A 22,238-nucleotide genomic window follows, 5' to 3' on the forward strand; every position below is an offset into this window, starting at 1 on the left:
TTTGCTACACAAACTATGTTTGTGTTGTAGTTTGCTACCATAGAAGTGTACAGGATACCAAAATACTGTTCATCAGCTGATATTGCTAATCAAATTTTTGTTGGAAAAAAATTATTCCCAGAATGAACACATCAATCATGCAAAAATCCATCTAAAGAGCTTGAGAAATGCATTGTACCTTTTAGAGCTGGCTTTTGAAGTCCCTCAAAGAACTTGTGGAAGCTGTTTACCCAATATAAATTTTTATGCATAACTACAGGTAGTTCAATTTTGTGCCTAAATGCATAACCTGCCTTTTTCAATCTTTTGTACACCTCACAAGTTTGCCATTTTGATTAATGTGTTTACATTTCCTCAAATGTATATCTACAAACTCGCTTGTTTCATTTATAATCCAAAGGTATATAAAGCACATTTACTGAACATGTACATTTATAGAAAATGTGTTACATAAATGTATTATTTTTGTTATTATTATTATTATTATTATTACTACTACTACTACTATTATTATCATTATCACTATTATTATTATTATTACTACTACTACTACTATTATTATTATCATTATCACTAATCATTATTATTATTATTATTATTATTATTATCATCATTATTATTGTCTTGTGCATTATATTTCAGGAACGCTTCAGTGAATTTGTGGAATCCTTCAGACAGGTGCGAGTGGATGGAATAGCATTATATGTAAGTATATTCTGAATAAATTAGTATCCAGGTACACATTTGTACATGTCTTTCCTGTTGTATGATACAGGATATTACAGTTCTTAGAAAAAGGATATAATATGACACGTTTGTTCTTCTTGTGAGTGGGATGCTGATGCAAAGGTACGAACAATGTACAAACAGTGCTAAATCCACTTTTGATGGTAAGGAGAACCTGGATTTTTATTTCACATGCTTCTAAGTGTGTCCATGCAATGACTCCATGTCCTATAAAAGAAAATGGACCTTGGTTATTGATTAAGCTCCTTGTCTACACTGATCTTTAAAGTATCGACATTTTGGGTGGATTTTGTAGATTTGATACCTTTTGGGGAAAAAAAATCATTTTAACACAGTGATGTGCAGCATGTAAAAGTTGTTTAAAGTGACAAGTTTCTTTGACTTCATGTTTTTTTCTTGGCAAAGAACACAACATTCTCCTTAATTTAAAAACTATTGTAGCTATCAAAATTCATGAAATACAGCTACATGTAAGCATTTCTCTCAGTAGCTGTTTAAAGGGATGGTGTAGTTTTAATTGAGATGGTGCGTCAGGTTTCCCACTTTTTGTGAGATAATGAGAAACCTCTTATGAAATATGAAAGAGCATATTATCCCATTAGAGGAATTCAAAGTTTATTGGATGAAAATTGTTTCTGAAATTAGCTTAGATATCAAAAAAAAAAAAAAAAAAGGAGGAAAGGAACCTAATAAAAGATGGGACCCACCTTTGTACCAGGATCACTTTGTTTACTTTGGTTTCAGATATCTCAACCATTTCAAAACCAATTTTCATCAAATGAACTGTGAATTCCTGGTAGAATTGCATGCTTTGTAACTTTCCATCGAGTGGTTTTTCAGTATCTCGCAAAAAGTTAAAAGCTGAATCCTCACCTCAACCAATACTATACAATCCCTTTAATTTCTCTCATTTTGATGTAGGAATTGTTTCATAGGCATCTATGGCATAAGTGACTTCTTTCGTCCAGATATACTTCTTCCAAGTGCCACAGTACCGCATTTGTATGCTCTTATCTTAAGATTAAAGTTTAGTTTTGCGACATGATACAAAAAACTATTATTTCGTGTGTGTGGACACACACAAAGAAAATTGTAATCATCGCGATGCACATCACGATTCAAAAATCAGTCCAGCCTTATTTTATTTTGGAAATTATCACAATAATATGCCTGGCATGACATTGGTGAAAGGCACACAGAGGCATTCTAGCTTTTTTCCTGATCCCATAATGCAACTCAACACAGTAGGTCTGCACACTCGGATGCCATGGGTCTCGTTTCAGTCACTGATGTAATTTTTTTTAAAGACCTCGCAATAGATTCTCGTGAGCCGTGTGTGTGTGCAGAGTGACAAATAGGACTGATTTTTGCATTGTGATACAAAAACCATTAAATCCTGCATGTGAATGCCACCAGTGAGCTACATGTAGACCTCGAGATCTGTGCTTGTGACCTCATCTTATGACAATCTGACGCGTTGGGATTTCCCCTACTTAAATGCAAAGATCAGTGGGGGTTCCGCCTCTCTCCACTCTCACTTGTAAACTGCTGTTTTTCTTCTGGAGCATAGTTAGGTCTGACCCCAGCCATTGAGGTCATCTCATAGCATGTACAAGTATATCCAATTACAAACATTCCAGCATTCTGTTGTGTGCCTGAGAAAAGCTCTTCATGAGCAGAGAGTTTTCATTCATTCATTTCATCAATTTATTTTTCCATTTCCAACAGAAACATATATACATTTTACACAGGTTTCTGTATTTCCCAGCTTCAGTGGGGGATCAACTGACTATGTCAAACACACAAATCTAAAAGCATCAAACATACATTGTGCCATCTACAGTGTACTCTGCACTGCAGTCATTGAGAATCATTTATATGATTTTGGAGATCTCTAGAATACTTCCCTAACCATCATGCTATTTTTTTTTTTTTTTTGGATACAAAGTAAAACAACATGTTGAAAAAAGGAGATACCCTCAGCCAAGATTAGAGAAGGCTATCAACTGTATTAGTATTCTGAATCAGGAACATCCACCCTTTAAAGTAGAAAAATTGTTATGCGTTATTGGGTAGTCAGTATATGTGGTTGATTTAAACTTGCATCTTCGCGTTCAAGCAGCCTTCTTGGTTTAATAAACATTACGATGATGAAATCATTTTGATGGGAGGTGGGGGTAGTTTCTCTACTTTCCCGCTTTAAAATTCAACTGGAAAATTATGCCCTCGCTCGCTGATCAAGGCACCGATATCTAACAGCTGTCGGAAAAATTTAGTTGGAGTGCCCTCTATAGATATTATCTTGACAGGGAGTTATTTCTGGCTCTGGTTAGAATGTCATTCTCTTTGGTAATGTCAATGGGGTAGGACATGTGCATGCAGAAGATTTACTTGGACAAGTTCTGAATATTCAGGGAATATCTTGAAGGCCAAATGATAAAGTATAACATTAAATCATTTCTGTAAGTGTCATCTTTTGTGACTTATTGTTTGAATAAAGGTGCTCAACTTTCACCTCCTTTCAGACATGAGTATTGTGTAATTCAAAGATGTACATGTGTGTGACATGTGGATATGAGACTTTTTTAAGTGTCTCAGTGCTCTCGAATCGATACATCATAAAGTAGGTAGAGCTTGTTCATGATGTGCACTATGGCTAGCATGAACAACCAGATGAATGCAACGCAATGTGATAAAAACACAATGCACAAAGCCCGCTAAAGTTTGTAATACACACAGGAGAGACTCAACAAGAGCTGCTGATGAAACGTGACAGCTAGTGCAGGAGGTCTGATGCTAGCTGCCATACAGTGATTATACGATAGGACATTGTGTTTGAATTATAGTTCACATACAAATGAGCCTTGACGTGAGAAGAGGGCCCTTAGCGCTGTTGCACATAAATGCCGTAAAGTGGTGTGAAAGTTTGACAAACCAATGCATGCAAACTAAAGATCAGCTAGGTATTGAAGCTGCACACACATTCAAAAGAGGCAGGATTTGGACAAAACATGCTTTTTTTAAATGTCATAATTGGGGCATTTAGGAGTAGAATGTCAGGAAACTGTTTGCATATCTAAATAAGTTCATTCCACAATGTGGCGATAAAATTTCATTTTCGGTATTTTATGTCCTGAGGGCCCTTTTCGCGCATCACGGCCCAAATACATTGTATGTATTAAAATCATATGAATGTATACAATAACTCAGTGTGTTTGATAGCAGTGCTACCTGACTAGGTAGTTAAATGCTTTGAGTTAGACACCATTTAAAGAGATAAAATATGATGATTTCTTTTTGTTGTGTCAATATTAAGAAGTAGACTATGCAGGTGTAGGTGCCTTCATTCCTTTTGAAACGAGAGAAGCACACTCTCAATTATGAGACCTCTTCATCACATGAAACTTAGGGTCTAAAAGTGTCCAGTCTGAAGTACTCTCTCAATCTCACTGACCTACAAGGAGATAATTTATTCTTTGTGACCGAATGTAGGATGCACCAGGAAATGACTGCCTTGAGTCATACAGAAAGCCAGCATACATATTGATGAGACCATTCAGACACATTGTCCTGATATAAATTATAATATTTAGATCTGTGTCGGGTCTGGGCTTTCCTGTAATATTCCGAGTGACTATCGCTTGCCTTCGCGAAACTGTCCGCACGACCGTGGAGGCTTTCAGGGAGCGTTTGAGCAGAAGAAGAGGAAGTGTTACAGAGAGGAGGGATGTCCTGACGATGTCTTGACGACAGTGCAGACAAGCTAGTCGTCAAAGGTGTAAGGAAGTCCATTTCCGCTTCCAAATTTTGGTCTCGATCATAAATTTGGACACGGAAATTTGTCCTCTCCGAAAGTGTGGAAATGCTTTGAAGTGTTTAGGAATGATAAAGACAATGAATGAAATCTAAGAACACATGGAGAGGTTGCCAAATGATTGTGGAATTACTAAATTTGCATTCCCCGTTTTGTCCGCTCCCTAGTGGATGCCAGGTTTTATCCGTCTACTTGCAAAATAAAGTTATAAATAGAGTGAAGGGCCTCTTAGGAAATTGCTAGTACCCAGTTTATCAGAATTACTTTTTAGTTTGTTAGAGTGCTTTAAAAGGTTTGTGTTTTAACATGTTAAACGTGATCGCTACAAGTATGCATTTATGCATGCTGTTTACAAACCTTTGCAGCAGTACCACACACTCTACCTAAACCGCTAGACTGAGTAAACCACACGCTTTAGAGCATGTACATGTATACAAACCTCAAATATGTGCAGCTTGAACTCCCAAGTTCATTGACCCTCTCTGCCAAAAGATAGAAAATCCTTCAAAATTCATAGAAATTCCCAGATCACAACGAAAATTTAATCATATATGTTGTGTCATTATCAACTTTTCCTGCAAATCCATTCTTAACTTTTTGAGTTATTTTGCACAGAAAAAAATAAACCAATACTGGCAAAAACAACCTTTTTGGTGGAGGTAATTATGCTGCAGAAGAATAAAAGTTTGGGAGAGAGGAAAATCTTGTTGACAAGTCATATTACATAGAGGGTGTTCAGACGCAAAAACGGTACATTGAATTTGTATGTCTGAATGCTGACTAACGAAATGACGTATAACAAAACGAAGGTCAGAGCATCATTTCGAAATAGGACTCGATGACGAATCAGCATTCTGTGTATGTCTGAACGGATGGCGATGTACCATAGAACAGTATAATTATGGGCAGGGCTTATGTGAGCGTGCATGAAAGGTGACCCTATTCCTCTCACTAGCGGTGACGTCATGACCATAACAACCCACGCAGTGGGAAATTGCGCATCTATATAACGTTTTCCAGAGCAGTCGAGATTAGCATCCGAACGGTCTGTCGGCTATACGATGATTCCTTATGCGACGTTTCTTTATCGAATTTTGGTATAAACTGGCTTGCGTCTGAACAGGAGGTATAAATGTCCTGCAACATAAAACTCACAGTCGAATGCAAATTTGTGAAATTAGGGCAAAAAAAATTGGTTCATCAGTTTTTATTTTTTTATTTTTTTATTTTTTTCGATTAGACTTTCAAAACTGCACCATCATACAAGTGGCATATGACAACGATTGCATTTTGTTTGTGTGTGCTTTACAATGTTGTGTTAATGTGACTTGTCCAAAGTACATTCAACATTCATGAATGACGAGTCTGCACTCATTCAAGCAAGGCCTTGGCATTGATTATTGACTATCCTTTGTAGTGAGTCATGCACGGTTTTCAAACATGATAAATTTGTTGGGTTTGTATGTCATTTCCTTGAAAGGATTATGAGAACTTGGGGTTTCTGTGAATGCTCATGTGCCACTTCAGACAAGTTGTGGCTGTAGTGACATACCTTGAGCACTGTGTATTATGATATACATACTAGGTGTTTCAAAAAACATTTCCCACTTTTGATCATTAATAATTCTAAAACTATTCATCCGATAAAACTGTCATTGATATGAGTAATAGCTGAATAGTGTACAATTTTGTTGAAGGTAATTTGAATGTGAAAGCATAAATCAGTTTCATTAAATCTAAGATTGATTTTGAAGTAAGGTTTCAGATTTTGGTCAAATTTTAACCCTCTGTACAAAAATGAACTTTACACAGAAACCGATGATGTGTATGTGAGTGTGTGCTGACAATGGCCCTGAACAATGGACATGCCTGAACCACCTGTTCACTAGGCGTCAGTCTGGGCTCCCTGGCACATGAATGCTTAATCAATAATTCATGTTGATTGCCCTGGGCACTGCTAGTCTGAATTCATGCACGGTAAAGGGTAAAATGCATGCACATGGAAAAAGTAAGCACATGTTTCCATGTGCTTGCAAACACCACATTTCATTCCAGCTGGCAATCATTTTCAAATTTTGCTTCACATATCACTAAATTTGGGATATAATTAAGCATAAATGATCTAAAGTTCCTCATTTTTATACAACTGTCTACTAATTAAATAGTCTGACAAATTTTCGCCTTTTCGATAAAAAGAGATCATTTTTGGTAAAGAGTTCAGCAGCATTTATCATTGGGACGATTTGTTTCACAGTAGATTCGTTTAAGGCTCCATATACACAAGTGTATACTCTAATTGATTTTCTTTGCTTCCTGTCACCTTGTTTGTGATAGAACAGAAGGTATTCATTGTAATTTCGTTTTTCAAAAGTAGGGAGAGCACTGTCGCGACTCAAAGACAGTATCGGCAGGTCGCACTTTACACAGATACTGCCAGAGGCTGAATAAAGACTAGTTGTGACAGTGGAATTTCTCATGAATAAATAATGAAGCATTTAAACCCTGGCCATTGTTCAGGACCATTGTCAGGGTGTTAACCACACACTCCCATACACACCCATTGACCCCTGTGCAAAGTGAAATTTTGTACAGAGGGTTGAAAATTGAGCAAAATCTGGAACCTAACTGTGAACTTAATCATTGATTTCATGAAACTGATTTATGCTTTCATATTTAAACCACCCTCAACCAAATTGTACAGTATTCAGCTATCACTCATATCAATGACAGTGTTATTTGATATATAGTTTATGAATTATTAAGAATCAAAAGTGGGAAATGTTTTTTGAAACACCTAGTAGGTGCATACATAGTGTTTGGTATATCTGTGACTTGAATGAAACGTGTCATCCGGTCTAAGTGGGCACACTGCTGAACCCTTTGAGAACGGACTGATTTTGCCACAACATGCATTTCCCATACACCCCTGTCCGAGTATACCCGGGACTCGTCCTCAACGGGTTAATCGGGTAAAAATGATCTGCCCAACACTACCCGATAAAGTGGAGACAACTGTAATACCACTGCGAAAAAATGGCATTAATACGAAAAGGTTTTCATCAGAACCAGTTTATAATGACAATAAACTCTCTTGAACAAAGAAAAGCATCATGTAAAATGCAGTGATTCACAAAGATCCTATTTCATTTTGTTGTTGTGAAATGGACCATGTACCAGTTAATGAGACTCTCTTTGTAATTAGTGTGTTCATTACACAAATAGTTTTTAAATGGTTAAAGTTGTGGGTGGCAGAAAAAAGAAGAAACTGAAGATATTTTTCTACTACGTGGGAGTAAAAAGAAAATGGATGGATTGTTTAAATCTGAATACCCCTTGAGATATCTTAACCATGGTGAAATCATATCCAAAGACAGAACACTTTCAGTTCTTTTGATAGCTTTAGTAGCTTATGACAAGACTCAATATTCATAACAATATTCATAACATTCATAAGGATGTTTCGAGAAGCCAGTTTTGAGTACCTCATTGTTTCGGATCACCCACATACAGGTCGACAAATGTAGCACGCAGCATTCACAACAAATTTTGGCAGACACATGGATTTTAACTTTCCTGTGCTTGTTTTGTCGACTGATGAGGCAGTCATTATTTCTTTCATTTTGAATGAAATGATCTGGAGCAGAGACTATTAATGGTCTCTTCATGTGGTTAAAATCACAACTGGAGGGAAGAATGCATACACTGTAGCTTTTCTGGGACTGACATTCAATTGTCTTACACTTCAGATGTAAGAGGACACTGTGTAATGCACATACAGTGGTAGACATGTACGTGGTTGAATACTTCGGTGAAGTTGGATTATAATGTGATCAATGCGATCTCTGCATTATACAACTGTAGGCTATCAGATCTCTTCCATTCTCTCTGTTTTATACCTTGTATATTTGTTTAAACCTTTAAATGATTGAAGGAAGATGAATATATCTTGTAGAAATAGAACATGCCTTTTTATTTAGATGTTGATAGGTATTTGAAGTGTTTGCATTTAGTTTAGGCAACTAAACTTCTTTTCCCTTTTCAGTGATATTAAGAGAATAAAAGGAATTTCACAAATATTCATTTTATAGGACTTTGAAACAACACATGACATGGCTTCTCCAGAGGGCATAGAAAATGATGTTTGCTTTGATATCACTTCATAGTAACAAGTCTAAGGAATGTGTTCTTTTTACCAAAATATGACCATTTGTGAAATTCTCTTTATATTTTCTTGATATGTTGCATTATTCTGAAGTCTCCTACAGGTGTATGATTCTAATCTTTTGTAAGCATGACATGTTTTGCCAAAATTCTGAAAATTCATCTCTTCTAGATTGGATTGTAGATTTTCTTCAAACTTTCACTGATCTTTCTATATTAACTATTATAATGTATAGTATAATGTACATGTATTTGTTTGGGAAAAATTTCTGTGAAATAATGATTTTAGTTTCTGAATGCATGAGCAAATAATTATTTTACTCACAGACATGATCCTTGAATCAGCATTTAACCCCTTTAATAACTACTAGAATAGTCCTGAGAATACTCAGACAGGTGTCTATGGGAAATGTGTGTTACAGCAAAATCAGCTCATCCTCAACATGCTAAAGAAAAATAACAGAGCAGTCAGTAGTGATATTAAGAGTGCCCTCTATTGTTCACTTGTAGCCATGCTAGATGGTACCTTTGGACCAAGAATCCATTCTTGCAAGTAGATGGGGCCAGAGGGAGAAGTGTCAGCCACTTACAGCCAGCCAGTGTTACACTATCCTCGTTTTGACTGGAACTCTTACTTTAAGAAATAATGTTATCTTGAAGAAATTTGTTTCATGAGACAAAGTGGGATTTGGAGAGAAAAAAAACAGGAAAATTTGTCATATCGTGCTATGGTAGCTGCTGTATTCTGTCACATACAGGAAGGATATCTGTCATATCCACTCCAAAAGGAAACTTTAATTGCTAATTCAATTCAACTTTTTAACTCTTAACCGGCTTCTGCTTTTTTTGGTCAGTGATTCCAACACAAACAAAGTCATCGTGGAGACATGCGCAAGTGCCCCAAAGAAGAAAAATGAGGAAATTAAAGATACAGTGCCGACCGCGGGAAACGTCACGCTTTTCCGAGATCTGGACGAGGCCACTGACGCGTATCCCCGCGGGTACCCGCGGGTATACGCGTTCAGTGGACGAGTCCATCCGCCCGCACGGAAAATCCATCCTCGGGAATATGCGTCTCGATTGACGCAGGTTGGACGAGGGTGGACGAGGGTGGACGAGGGTATTCAAGGGCACATTCCCGTTAAGCTTTATTTTGACCGCTCAATCAAAATACATTTCATGGAGTTCCGACTTTGCCCATTTTCATCAAATTGCGATTTCAGGGGCTTCTTTTCGATTTAATCACACTCTGATGTCCACTGCCTTGATTGTTCGCTACTTTCTAAAGAAGTACACCTGCGGAAGTTGTGCACATGCGTTCATCACTCAAGTATCAATAATTATTAGAACATATCGACATCGGTTACGATCATCTCGCTATTCACGACTTTTAACGACCTGCGCCACCAAAATTTCATTGCTGAAAATTCGGTGGCCCAATCGGGCTACAAAAAAAGTCGGATGTTTGCCTTTACTTTTGGAAATGAACAGCGGTAACAGTCGGCTCCGTAAGACGCAAAAATGAATGTCGCATGTTTACTTTTGATTTTAGAAATGAATCACGCTGACATTTGACTCCGTATGATACTGGAATAAATACCGAATGTTTGCTTTGGCGTTCGGAAGTGAATGATAATATTCAACTCCGTAAGACGATAAGATAAATGCCGGATGTTTGCTCTTACGTTCGAAAGTAAATAGCAATAACATTCAGCTCCGGAAGATGCTTGAGTAGGCTATATGTCGAATGATCCCTTTGACGTTCGGAAATGAATAACAAAAATATTCAACTCCGTACGATGATAAAATAAAAAGACGGATATTTGCTTTTACTTTCGAAAATAAAAAGCAATAACATTCGGCTCCGGAAAATGCTAACATAAATGTCAGATCTTTTACGTTCGGAAGTGAATAGCAGTAATATTCTGCTCCATACGATGCTAAAATAACTGTTGGATGTTTGCTTTTAGATTTCGAAATGAATAACAGTAACATTCAGGTGCGTTCGGTGGTAAAATTAATGTTCAATGATTGCTTTGATGTTCGGAAATGAATAACAATGACATTCAACTCCGTATATACGTTGATAAAATATACAATGTATATCTGATGTTTGCTTTTACGTTCGGAAGTAAATAGCAATAACATTCAGCTCCCGAAGATGCTAAAGTAAATGTCGAATGATCCCTTTGACGTTCGGAAATAAATAACAAAAATATTCAACTTCTTACGATAATAAAATGAATGACGGATGATTGCCTGTACTTTCGAAAGTAAATAGCAATAGCATTCGGCTCCGGAAGATGACAAAATAGATGTCAGATGATTGCTTTTACGTTCGGAAGTGAATAGCAGTAATATTCTGCTCCATTATACGATGCTAAAATAACTGTCGGATGTTCGCTTTTAAATTTCGAAATGAATAACAGTAACATTCACCTGCGTTCGATGGTTCGGAAATGAACACAATAATATTCAACTCCGTGTATACGATGATAACATGAATGTCTGATGTTTGCTTTCATGTTCAAGAGTAAATGGCAATAACATTCAGCTCCGGAAGATGCTAAAATAAATGTCGAATGTTTGCTGTGACGTTCGGAAATTAATAACAAAAATATCCAACTCCGTATATACGATTTTGCGTTCGGAAGTGAATAGCAGTAATATTCTCCTCCATACGATGCTATACTATAGTACCTGTCAAATGTTCGCTTTTAAATTTCGAAATGAATAACAGTAACATTCACCTGCGTTCGATGGTTCGGAAATGAACACAATAATATTCAACTCCGTGTATACGATGATAAAATAAATGTCTGATGTTTGCTTTCATGTTCAAGAGCAAATGGCAATAACATTCAGCTCCGGAAGATGCTAAAATAAATGTCGAATGTTTGCTGTGACGTTCGGAAATTAATAACAAAAATATCCAACTCCGTATATACGATTTTGCGTTCGGAAGTGAATAGCAGTAATATTCTCCTCCATACGATGCTATACTATAGTACCTGTCAGATGTTCGCTTTTAAATTTCGAAATGAATAACAGTATGCATTCAGCTGCGTTCGATGGTTCGGAAATGAACACAATAATATTCAACTCCGTGTATACGATGATAACATAAATGGCAATAACATTCAGCTCCGGAAGATGCTAAAATAGAATGTCGAATGTTTGCTATGACGTTCGGAAATGAATAACAAAAGTATTCAACTCCGTATATACGATTTTACGTTCGGAAGTGAATAGCAGTAATATTCTGCTCCATACGATGCTAAAGTAACTGTCGGATGTTCGCTTTTAAATTTCGAAATGAATAACAGTAACATTCACCTGCGTTCGATGGTTCGGAAATGAACACAATAATATTCAACTCCGTGTATACGATGATAACATGAATTTCTGATGTTTGCCTTTATGTTCAAGAGTAAATGGCAATAACATTCAGCTCCGGAAGATGCTAAAATAAATGTCGAATGTTTGCTGTGACGTTCAGAAATTAATAACAAAAATATTCAACTCCGTATATACGATTTTGCGTTCGGAAGTGAATAGCAGTAATGTTCTGCTCCATACAATGCTAAAATAACTGTCGGATGTTCGCTTTTAAATTTCGAAATGAATAACACTATACATTCAGCTGCGTTCGATGGTTCGGAAATGAACACAATAATATTCAACTCCGTGTATATGATGATAACATAAATGTCTGTTTGCTTTTATGTTCAAGAGTAAATAGCAATAACATTCAGCTCCGGAAGATGCTAAAATAAATAACGCATGTTTGTTGTGACGTTCGGAAATGAATAACCAAAATAACTCCATATATACGATGATAAAATAAATGTCTGATATTCAGTTTTACGTTCGAAATATAACAATAACAATCAGCTCCGTTCGACTTTCGGAAATGAATGATATAATATTCAACTCCGTACGATGTTTAAATAAATGTCGGATGCTTGCTTATAATTTGTATTGCTATGTACTTTCGCAAATAAATAGCAATAACATTCGGCTCCGGATGATTGCTTTTACGTTTGGAAGTGAATAGCAGTTACATTCTGCTCCGTACTATGCTAAAATAAATGTCGGATATTTGCTACATGTGTATTACATTTCGAAATGAATAGTAACATTCGGCTGCGTTTGATGGTAAAAAACAAAACAAAAACAAAACAAAACAAAACACACACACACGCACACAAACTGTCTGATGTCTGCCTTGACGTTCAAAACTCGGCCCCGTACGATATGATGAAATAATTGTCAGATGACTCATTTCACTTTCGCAAGTGGACAACAGTGACATTCGGCTCCGTACAATGATAAAATAGATGTCGGATGTTTGCTTTTATATTTGGAAATGACTAACTGTTAAATTCTGCTCCGTATACGACAGAGCTGCCAACCTTTCGAAGCACAAATTAGTACTCAGCAGCTCCAAAATTCGTATTATCCACCAGAATTCGTATTTTTTCAATCTCCCTCTTTTTGCTATGAGGCCTACAGGCTCTAAACATAACGTTATGACACATGCCGAAGCATCCAGCTGGTCACCAGCACGATAAAGATTCTAAACTACGCAATGTTCAGCGTTGATTGATTGCTTTCTCGCAATGTGTACAAGTGCAAGTTTGTACCTCCAAAAACTTTCTGGGCTGATTATGGAAGCTTCCACTTTCTAGCAGGGGACGGGGAATGCTTGATCTTCTCAAGAGAGCTTCTGTGTGAGCGGATGCAAAACTCTGTTCTGTGTTTCCAATTATGTACTATCAAAACATAATCATGCGTTGTTTTCAGGCTTTTTTCATTTTACTGGATTTTAAACATCAGTATTTTTCGAAGTATTCCAATTCCTTTTCCCCTGACTGGAATCGGAAAGTCTGCTATAACGATGATCGCAAAATGCCGCGCTGTGTGTGGAAGCGCCGATGTGGTGCAAACACGTGGCTTCATTTTCAAGTTTAAATGAATGCGCCATGTGCTCCTGCCTATAAGAGGTTACTGCAAGTTCGATGGATCGAATGCGCCATAGCTGAGCTGAGCTGAATGGCTTGTTTACGGTAAACATGCAGTTTACGTTCGATATGAAGAAATCATTACGTCTTTCACGAGGGAAAAACACACAAAACAAACAAACAAACAAAATACACCCACGAATGAATGTTGATAGCCAAAACTTTGAAAAGTAATAAGCAGTTTTGATGCGCGTGAACTGAAATTAATTGTCATTACACGTTGTATTTTGCTGTCTAACCAAGTGATGACTGCATCTCATTGGACCTTCTCGTAGTGAATTTGTCTGGGCATACGAGACCTTTCATGTATTTCTGTGATTGCATTTTTAATTGACTGAATAATCAATCCTTTTTTTTTAATTGTTCAGGGAACATTAGATATTCGATCAAGTACACTATAATCGACTGTTCGATGTTCCCTACTATGCGCCAAAAGAAAGGCTATAGACATAGAATCATGATATCTTTGGAATTATTCCTTTAATTCAACTAATGAGCTGGTTCTTCGATCGATATTTCCAGGACACTTACACGCTGTTTATTCCAATGCGCGCATTCTTTCGTCTGGCACGCACCTGGGTGTGGCACCTGCTTTTGTGGAAATTTCCACGATGGAGAGGGGTGGGGTGTCAAGTTTCTTTGAGCCGAAGAGACTGCATACACAATCTCTTCGCTTTTATTTATTGTCATTCGTGTTTTCGCCTTATTCTTTGCTGATATTGAACATTTAGATTTAACTTTACGAAAGTTGCTATAGCACATGGTTCGTTTTGTTGTGAGGTGTACGTAATTTCTTTTTTTTTAATCATTCTTGAGAGGGGAAAGAAGAGTAAGGGGGAAAGAAGACTAGAGGGAAAGGGAAATAAAACAAACGTCACGTACGCTAAGCATTCACAGGAAGCCGTCTTTTTACACCAGTCACCACCAGCATAGTTATCATCACTATCAGACATCACTCAAGATCATTTTAGCCTTTTCCTATGATCAACATTAAGAAACACGCATAACCCCTCGAGATAAATACCTAGGAAACTCAATAATAAATACAAAGTATCAACACCTCCCAACAACACAAACATTTAGAAAAGACAACAAATAGCACATCGAAGCGGCTGGGATCAAACTCCGTCGCTTCGATTGCAGCGAAGCGGAGAAATCGCCGTTACGAAAATAACAGTGCGAGACACTAAGAGAATTACGTTTAAATACTTCAAAGTATAAAGGGAACGGATAAAGTGATATAAAATGGAAGAAATCGTACTAAACGAGGTGTGAGAAACGACGGAAATAAAACGAAGTTTAGTAGTAAGCTTAGGCCCTAGTAACCGCAGCAGCGACCCCATACGGACAAATACGTACCGTAAAGGGGTCGCACAGCAAACCTATCCTGTCACGGAAGCACCTGATATGGCTAAGCATTTACGTGACCAGAGACCAAAATAGAGGGTTTTATACCGAAATTAGTGGCCTTACTCTTAGATAAGATACTTACAATCACGGCAGGCGAAGTCGATTTACAATATGATCTGTTTTGAGAGCCCTGTGAAAGAGTTTATCCGAGGTTTTTATAGTCCTACCGCATTTCGTATTGTTAGTATGACTTACACAGCGCATGCGCTAATATGGATAAAACGTAGCACATACTGTAATACGCAATGTATGCGTGTGGAAAAAAACCGGACGGCTCGCTGAGAACTGAAATGAATATTCATGAGACGTAACGAATAGAATGCATGCTGGGCTATGATTTACTATCGGGCCTACCGGCACCTATTTATTTCGTTTTTAAAGCGCATTTCGAATGTGTGGTTCATTATTTATTTGCAATAAAGGAAGTGCACACATAATGAACATCTGGAGATGTGAAGGATTAAGAAAATAATAGGTGATTTTCATGATAGAGGGTATGTTTTGTTTTGTTTTTTATTTTTTTCCCCAGTCTGCAGAGGAAATGCCCCAGATGTCTCATCTATGTAGATCAAGTTTCCTTTCACACTGTACATTATAGTTTTATTAAATGTTGTACATTCACAATGGGCTCCACTCACAAGCTCTGCTTCTTGGGGACTCATATTCATTTTTGCTTCATGTTCATTTTCTACTGTGATTTGAATTGAATACACTTCTGTTACATACATGTTTTGTTTATTTCCAATAGTTGAGAATTGTTTGATTATTTATTGAGAGACCTTCCCCCCCCCCCCAAGACTTCTATCGCATGAGAGGAGATCCTTCCTGTCTTTCTTTTTCTGTCAGGCTTGTCACTTTCTGTTTGATTGTGTGTATGTGCGTGTGTGTGTCCGCGTGCGTGTGTGTTTCATAATTATTGTGTGTAACAAGTTGGAAGAATTGGAAGCTAAATTTCTATGTACTGTGACATACAGATAAATAAAATTGACTCTTGAGTATTCATTCATTTTCATTCATTCATTCATTCATTCATTCATAGCAATGGGACAAGAAGTGTCTTCTGAAAATTTTTGAAATTTCAAATGTCATAACTTCCTTATTTTTTATCCGATTTTTATCATTCTTGCACTGTTCTGCTGGATTTTTTTAATCATTGTCGTGAAATTGATAAAATTTTAGATTGGCTTTCATCTTAAAGGCATAATGGATTGGTTAATGAAAAACTAGAAATTAACCCTTTCAGATCCATCCACATGGTCATTGGGATTGTATTCCATTGCTCCCCATGGCTTTTTTTTTTAATGTTGTCTTGCTTGATCAATACCCTTTTAAGCCGTATACATACGTGTATGTACAATACTGCTGAAATGCATGCCGGTATTCCCCAACGCGTTTACATCGTTCGTTTGCTTGCGATCGGCGGTCATGCCATCAGACAAGGAGTATGTATTCGTAGAGGCGCACGCATTTCTGTGGTCATTTCACTCATGCCTTTTTTTAACCCATGATCCGATCCCGGCTTTGCAGCAGCGTGGCAGATGACATGATAGAACGAGTTTACTTGTGCAGATTTTTAGAAAAATTGAAAAAAATTACAGCAGTATAAAGATCTGATTGCGTTTGTTTTCATTTCATTCCTTCAGAATGGTCTCATAATGAAGATAGGCACAAAAGGGATAACGAAATTTGTCCTGTTGTTTACCTTTCAAGAACGCATGCACAAAATGTGACGAGAAAAAAAAAAAAAAAAATCATAAAATCATCGCAGTCCCGTTGAAATTTGCGGAAACAGTAGGCGCGAAAAGGATCTTGAATTCGGTCCTGCATGCCATGTTGGTTATCAAAAACGCATGCACAAATGCGAAGAAATTATCGGGTAAAAAAACTATGTACTTTCAATCCTTCTTGTGCGTGCATCACAACAGATTACAGCCGAAAGAATTCACGAAATCATCGCAATCCTGCTGATATCTGAGGTATAGAAATAGGCGCAAAAAAATCGTGATATTCGAATAGTGCGAAGAGATTATTGGGGGAAAAATAAAAGACACATTTTCAACCCCTTCTGGTGGTGCATCATAAAGATTACAGCCGAATATCAAATCATGGCAATCCCATTAAAATTTGAGGAAATGATAGGCGCAAGAAGGATATCGAATTCGGCCCTGAATACTGTCTTTCAAAAAACGCATGAATAATTCCGAAGAGATTTTCGGGAGAAAAATAAAGAATGTTTTTTCAACCCTTCTGGTGTGTGCATCACAAAAGATTAGAGCCGAAATAATTCATAAAATCACCGCGATGCCGTTAAAGTTTGAGGAGACAATATAGGCGCAAAACGAATCATAAATTCGGCCGTGAATACCTTCTAATCCGAGAGGACGCGCATTTACGAAATGTGGGAGAGAATATCGGTAAAAAGTATAAAAGGACACATTTTCAACCCCTTTTGGTGTGTGCAAAGTAAAAGATTACAGCCGTAGGAATTCATGAAATTGTCACAATCCCGCTGATATTAAATTGATAGGCGCAAACAGGATCATGAATTCGGCCGTGTTATGATCTTTCAAGAACGCATTTACGAAATTCGAAGATTTTATCGGGGAAAAATAAAGAACACATTTTCAACCCCTCTTGGCACGTGAATCATTAAGATTATAGCCGAATAATAATCCATGAAATCATGGCAATCCCGTTGAAATTTGAGGAAACAATAGGCGCAAAAAGGATCGTGAATTTGGCCCTGCATGCTGTGTATCTTTCAAAAACGCATACCGCATGCACAAATTCGGGAGAAAAATAAGACACATTTTAAACCTCTTTTGGCGCGTGCATTATAAAAATTACAGCCGAAATGATTCATGAAATCATCACAATCCCGTTGAAGTTTGAGGAGAACAAGAGGTGCAAAAAGAATCATGAATTCGGCCGTATCATTTCTTCTAATCCGAGAGGACGCATTTACGAAATGCGAAAAGATTACCGGAGCAAAATAAAGGGTGCATTGTCAACAATTCTGGTGTGTTCATCACAACAGATTACATCCGAACAGTGATCCGAAGTAAAGTTCATGAAATCGTCACAATCCCGCTGATATTTGAGTTAGAAATAAGCGCAAAAAGAATCGTGAATTTGACCCTGATGCCGTATGCTGCCGTATATACCTTTCAAGAGCGCATGCACAAATGCGAAAAGATTATCGGGAGAAAAATAAAGAACCCCTTCTGGCACGTGCATCAGAAAATACTACACAGCAAAAATAATTCATATAATCATTACAATCCAGCTGAGCACCAAAAATGTGAAAAGCGCAGAACTTAAGTAACGCGTGTTACTCTACGTGCGCCGATGTTGACAAAAAGTCACAAACGCATTTGATACCATCTGATTTTGTTCATAATCATTTAACACTTTGATTCACAAACATTCAATTCTTTTAAAATGGTTCTATACACGAAGAAGAGATAGGAGTACAAAGCATTACCAATTCGACCCTGCAGTGTACTTTCAAGATTTTTGCGTGATACGTTCAAAACGGCGAACGGACAGTATCTCGACTAGACGGTCTCAAAGATGACTATTTATCTTGTTTTCGGAGGTAATGGTGAGAAATACATAGTCGTTTCTATTGTTCAACAATAATGGTTTTATATCATGTGGCTTTTCGTTGCGAATCCAAGTGTCCTTTTGAGCGGTGAGTTGTTTACGTGTTGCAGTGCATTTGAGTGCTTCCTAAAATTGCATGGGTTGCTTCGGGGCGCTGTTACTGTGTAACAGCGCCCCGCGACGGGGTTAAGGCCCTAGCAAAAGTTTTGCAGCACCGAAAGCTACGCGGAAATAAACACACATATAAAACTCGGTATTGCGACGAGATCCTATGGGATCAAGTCAATAAACGATACAAAACAAAGGAAATTGATTCATTTTGACCGGAAAATAGTTTGTTATAAGTATTCTGTTATATGAGATCTCCTTTAATAGGCCTAGAAATAATCGAGTTTCCACGATACTCGGGAAAGAAAGTTCGAACGCTTTTCACCTGCACATATACTGCAGAGGGCAGTGCACATCAGTCATCAATACACGAACAGAAACTCACCTCTACAACTTCCTCGCAGAAAATGATGCAATAGCGTTATAAAAAAACACACAACACTCTAAAAATCATTTCGTACTTGGGAGGCAAGGGACAAGAGGATGAAAAGAAGAGAAAAAGAAGCAGACATTGCACAACGGGACGCTTTCACCCCGCCTCATACGGTACTGTAGTGGCAGCTGGCTACAGTGTGTAGACAATCCCCAGCCGGCCGGCCACACATGGGGATACCACGGCGATCCATGTAAACATCCAGGGTCCGTAGGCGACAGGGATTCACGCGCGCGAAGTTCTGTTCGGTGTACACAGTACGCAAGCAGCGATATGCGTGTGCGCACATTTTTCTATTCAGCGCTTTCCACATACGGTGCGTACGCGTTGCATCGATATCCCAGCTGAATACAGATAACATGGCACATGCGACGTGCGTTTGCTATATTTTTACCCATTATTTTTCCCCACTGTGAATTCGTACTTTCTAAGGACGTTTTCATATTGTCGTATTCCCTTCGATTTTTCGTATACGAATTTTTCGGAACGGTTGGCAGCTCTGGTACAATGCTAACATAAATAACAGATTATTGCTTTCACATTTGAAAATGATTAATGGTATAAATAGGCTCAGTATGATGCTTAAATAAATAGAGGATGTTTGCTTCACATTCGGAAATCAATAAGGGTAACATTCAGCTCCATAAGATGCTAAAATGAATGTCGGTTGTTTGCTTTTATACAGTGTATTTGAAAATGATTAACGGTAATATTCAGCTCCGTAAGGTTCTAACATACTATAGTAAATGTTGGATGAATGCTTTTACAATCAGAAATGAATAGCGGTAACTTTCGGCTCTTCACAATGCTAAAACAAACAATCTGGAAATGCTCCCACTTTCTCATCCCAAAAGTAAGCTATGACCACCTAATAGGCATCAACTTTTATAATTATCTATAAGCCTATTTGCTAAATCTTAGAATTCAGAATAATAGTGATAAGATGATCTACTTTTGTATTCATTTATTTTAGACATGGGTACCTGTCACGTCAGTAATGCTTAATAATTGTTTTTAGCAGGACCGATTTAGTTTTTCCTATGTTTTTCTTGATTTTTTTGGCCACCAAAAAAAAAAAATAGAAATCAATGATTTTGGTGGTCAAAAAATAAAAATTAGTTTGGAGCCCTGCGATATCATTGGGCTCATCATTACTTAATCTTTCCCATGATACGCTAATATTTATATCATCAACCTTTTGACGTCATCCGACAATTCATGATTCAAACCTTTTTTTTTCATCGTCCGTAACCCAACTTTGAACACAGACAGGGTATTCTTTCTCATTCTAGAGTAATGAAGGAGCGCACTTTCGGCTGTGATCTAAGTCCTATTATCATCATGAGTTCATGTCGCCGTTTAGTGATCTAAACTTCAGCTTTGCTGAACTGTTCAATGTCTTGAGCAGGAAGCGAAAACAATGGCTGGACTAAGGAACCTTCGTTTTTAAAAGGGGGAAATAGAAACAAAAAACAACACTGAAACCGAACAAGCCGGCCGAGCATTGTTTAGGTTAACCACGCGTGGTGATAATCGCGCCCATTGATCGCTCTGTCCAGTTGGCTTAACCCTATTCTAACTGGGAGGAGTTTTTACTGGGAGGAGTTTTTACTGGGGGTGACCCCCCCCCCCCCTTCAGATCTCGGCCACCGATCGCGCGATCGCTGCGAAATTTTTCCTGAAGATAGAGCTGGATGTCAACTACAAGATTACATGGTCATACAATAGAAAAATATTGCCTTTCTATTTTTAATAAATTGATTATGCAAAGTTGTGCATGAAATCATATTTTCACCTATAACTCCATAAAAAAGACTGAAGTATTGCTAAATTTTTGTGTCAAAATTCCTCAAGACATATAAACCAATTTTCATTTAAAAATAAAGCACAATCAAAATCAATTTCTTTTGTTTTTTATTGTTTTGTTAATTTCTTATGTATTTTATTGTTTTTTCGACCTTTTGTTTTCTGTTGTTTTTCAAAATTTGTTGCAGGCACTTTTTCAGGCTTATCTACACTAGAATTGATTAATTTCAATGGTTCAAAGATGAAATACTCTAATTTATATAAATTTAACCAAAAAAACACAATAATAATTATGCATTCAATTTGCACACGATATCATGAATTTGAGCTGTTTTCCGGTTGACATGCATTTGCATAACATTACGTAACTTCAGAACGGTGTACTCAGACGTCGCAAATTTGGTCTCAAAATATGCAGAAGACTTCAATGAAAAAAGTTGTGAAACGACGCGGCAAAATCTTTGCGCGTTGCAGAATCGTGGCGCGAAACGTGGGGGGGGGGGTCAATTTGACCCCCCCCCCCCCAGTTATAATAGGGTTAAGAGTATGCATATTGACCAAAAATAGTCAGAGGGATGCTAATTTACTCTTACAAGCTATCGCTACTATTTAAGTTGAAAACTGGAACTTTCTGAAAGGTTAAAGATGATCGTAAAATCAGTTCTGGCTACAGGATTTTATAATAATTATAATAGCATACAACATGTACCAAGTTTTCATCGTTTACCTGTCTAGAAAAGGGGGGAATACACCCTTTCGCAATTACCCGTACTTTGCCTCATCTTTGCCTCATCGTTTTATTTATTTTTTTTATTAACAGTTGATCGTAATATTTACAAATTGTAAAGCAGTCTGCTATTATACAGTAATATAATAGTGTTACATTCGTCACTTGAAATTGGTCGGGTGACGCTCACAAAAATGTTTGAAAATCGCGCGATTATGTGGCATTTTGTTCGTTAGTTGGCGTCTTATCACTCCAAAGTAGTTCAGCTTAACTGTTGGCTTATAGAAGTGATCATCAATCGGTAAGGATTAGTCAGATGAATTCATGAATTCACTTTATGCATCACGGCTAATCAAACTATTCAACATCGTTGAAGTAACCATACTTTTTTATTTTCATAGT

The 22,238-nt window shown here is 37.4% G+C and overlaps 1 protein-coding gene across 1 annotated transcript in view; it reads left to right on the top strand.

Moving 5' to 3' along the window:
• Nucleotides 1-22,238, top strand: part of LOC139739914 (uncharacterized) — a 189,102-nt gene that overhangs the window by 24,707 nt on the left and 142,157 nt on the right. The window contains exon 2 of the mRNA XM_071650514.1: nucleotides 643-705. Coding sequence (XP_071506615.1) covers nucleotides 643-705 — 63 coding nt within the window. The remainder of the gene's footprint in view (nucleotides 1-642; nucleotides 706-22,238) is intronic.

Source organism: Diadema antillarum, unplaced genomic scaffold (assembly GCF_040938485.1).
Source record: "Diadema antillarum isolate AM-2024a unplaced genomic scaffold, OU_Dant_1.0 seq00000821_RagTag, whole genome shotgun sequence".
Taxonomy (NCBI): Eukaryota; Metazoa; Echinodermata; class Echinoidea; order Diadematoida; family Diadematidae; genus Diadema; species Diadema antillarum.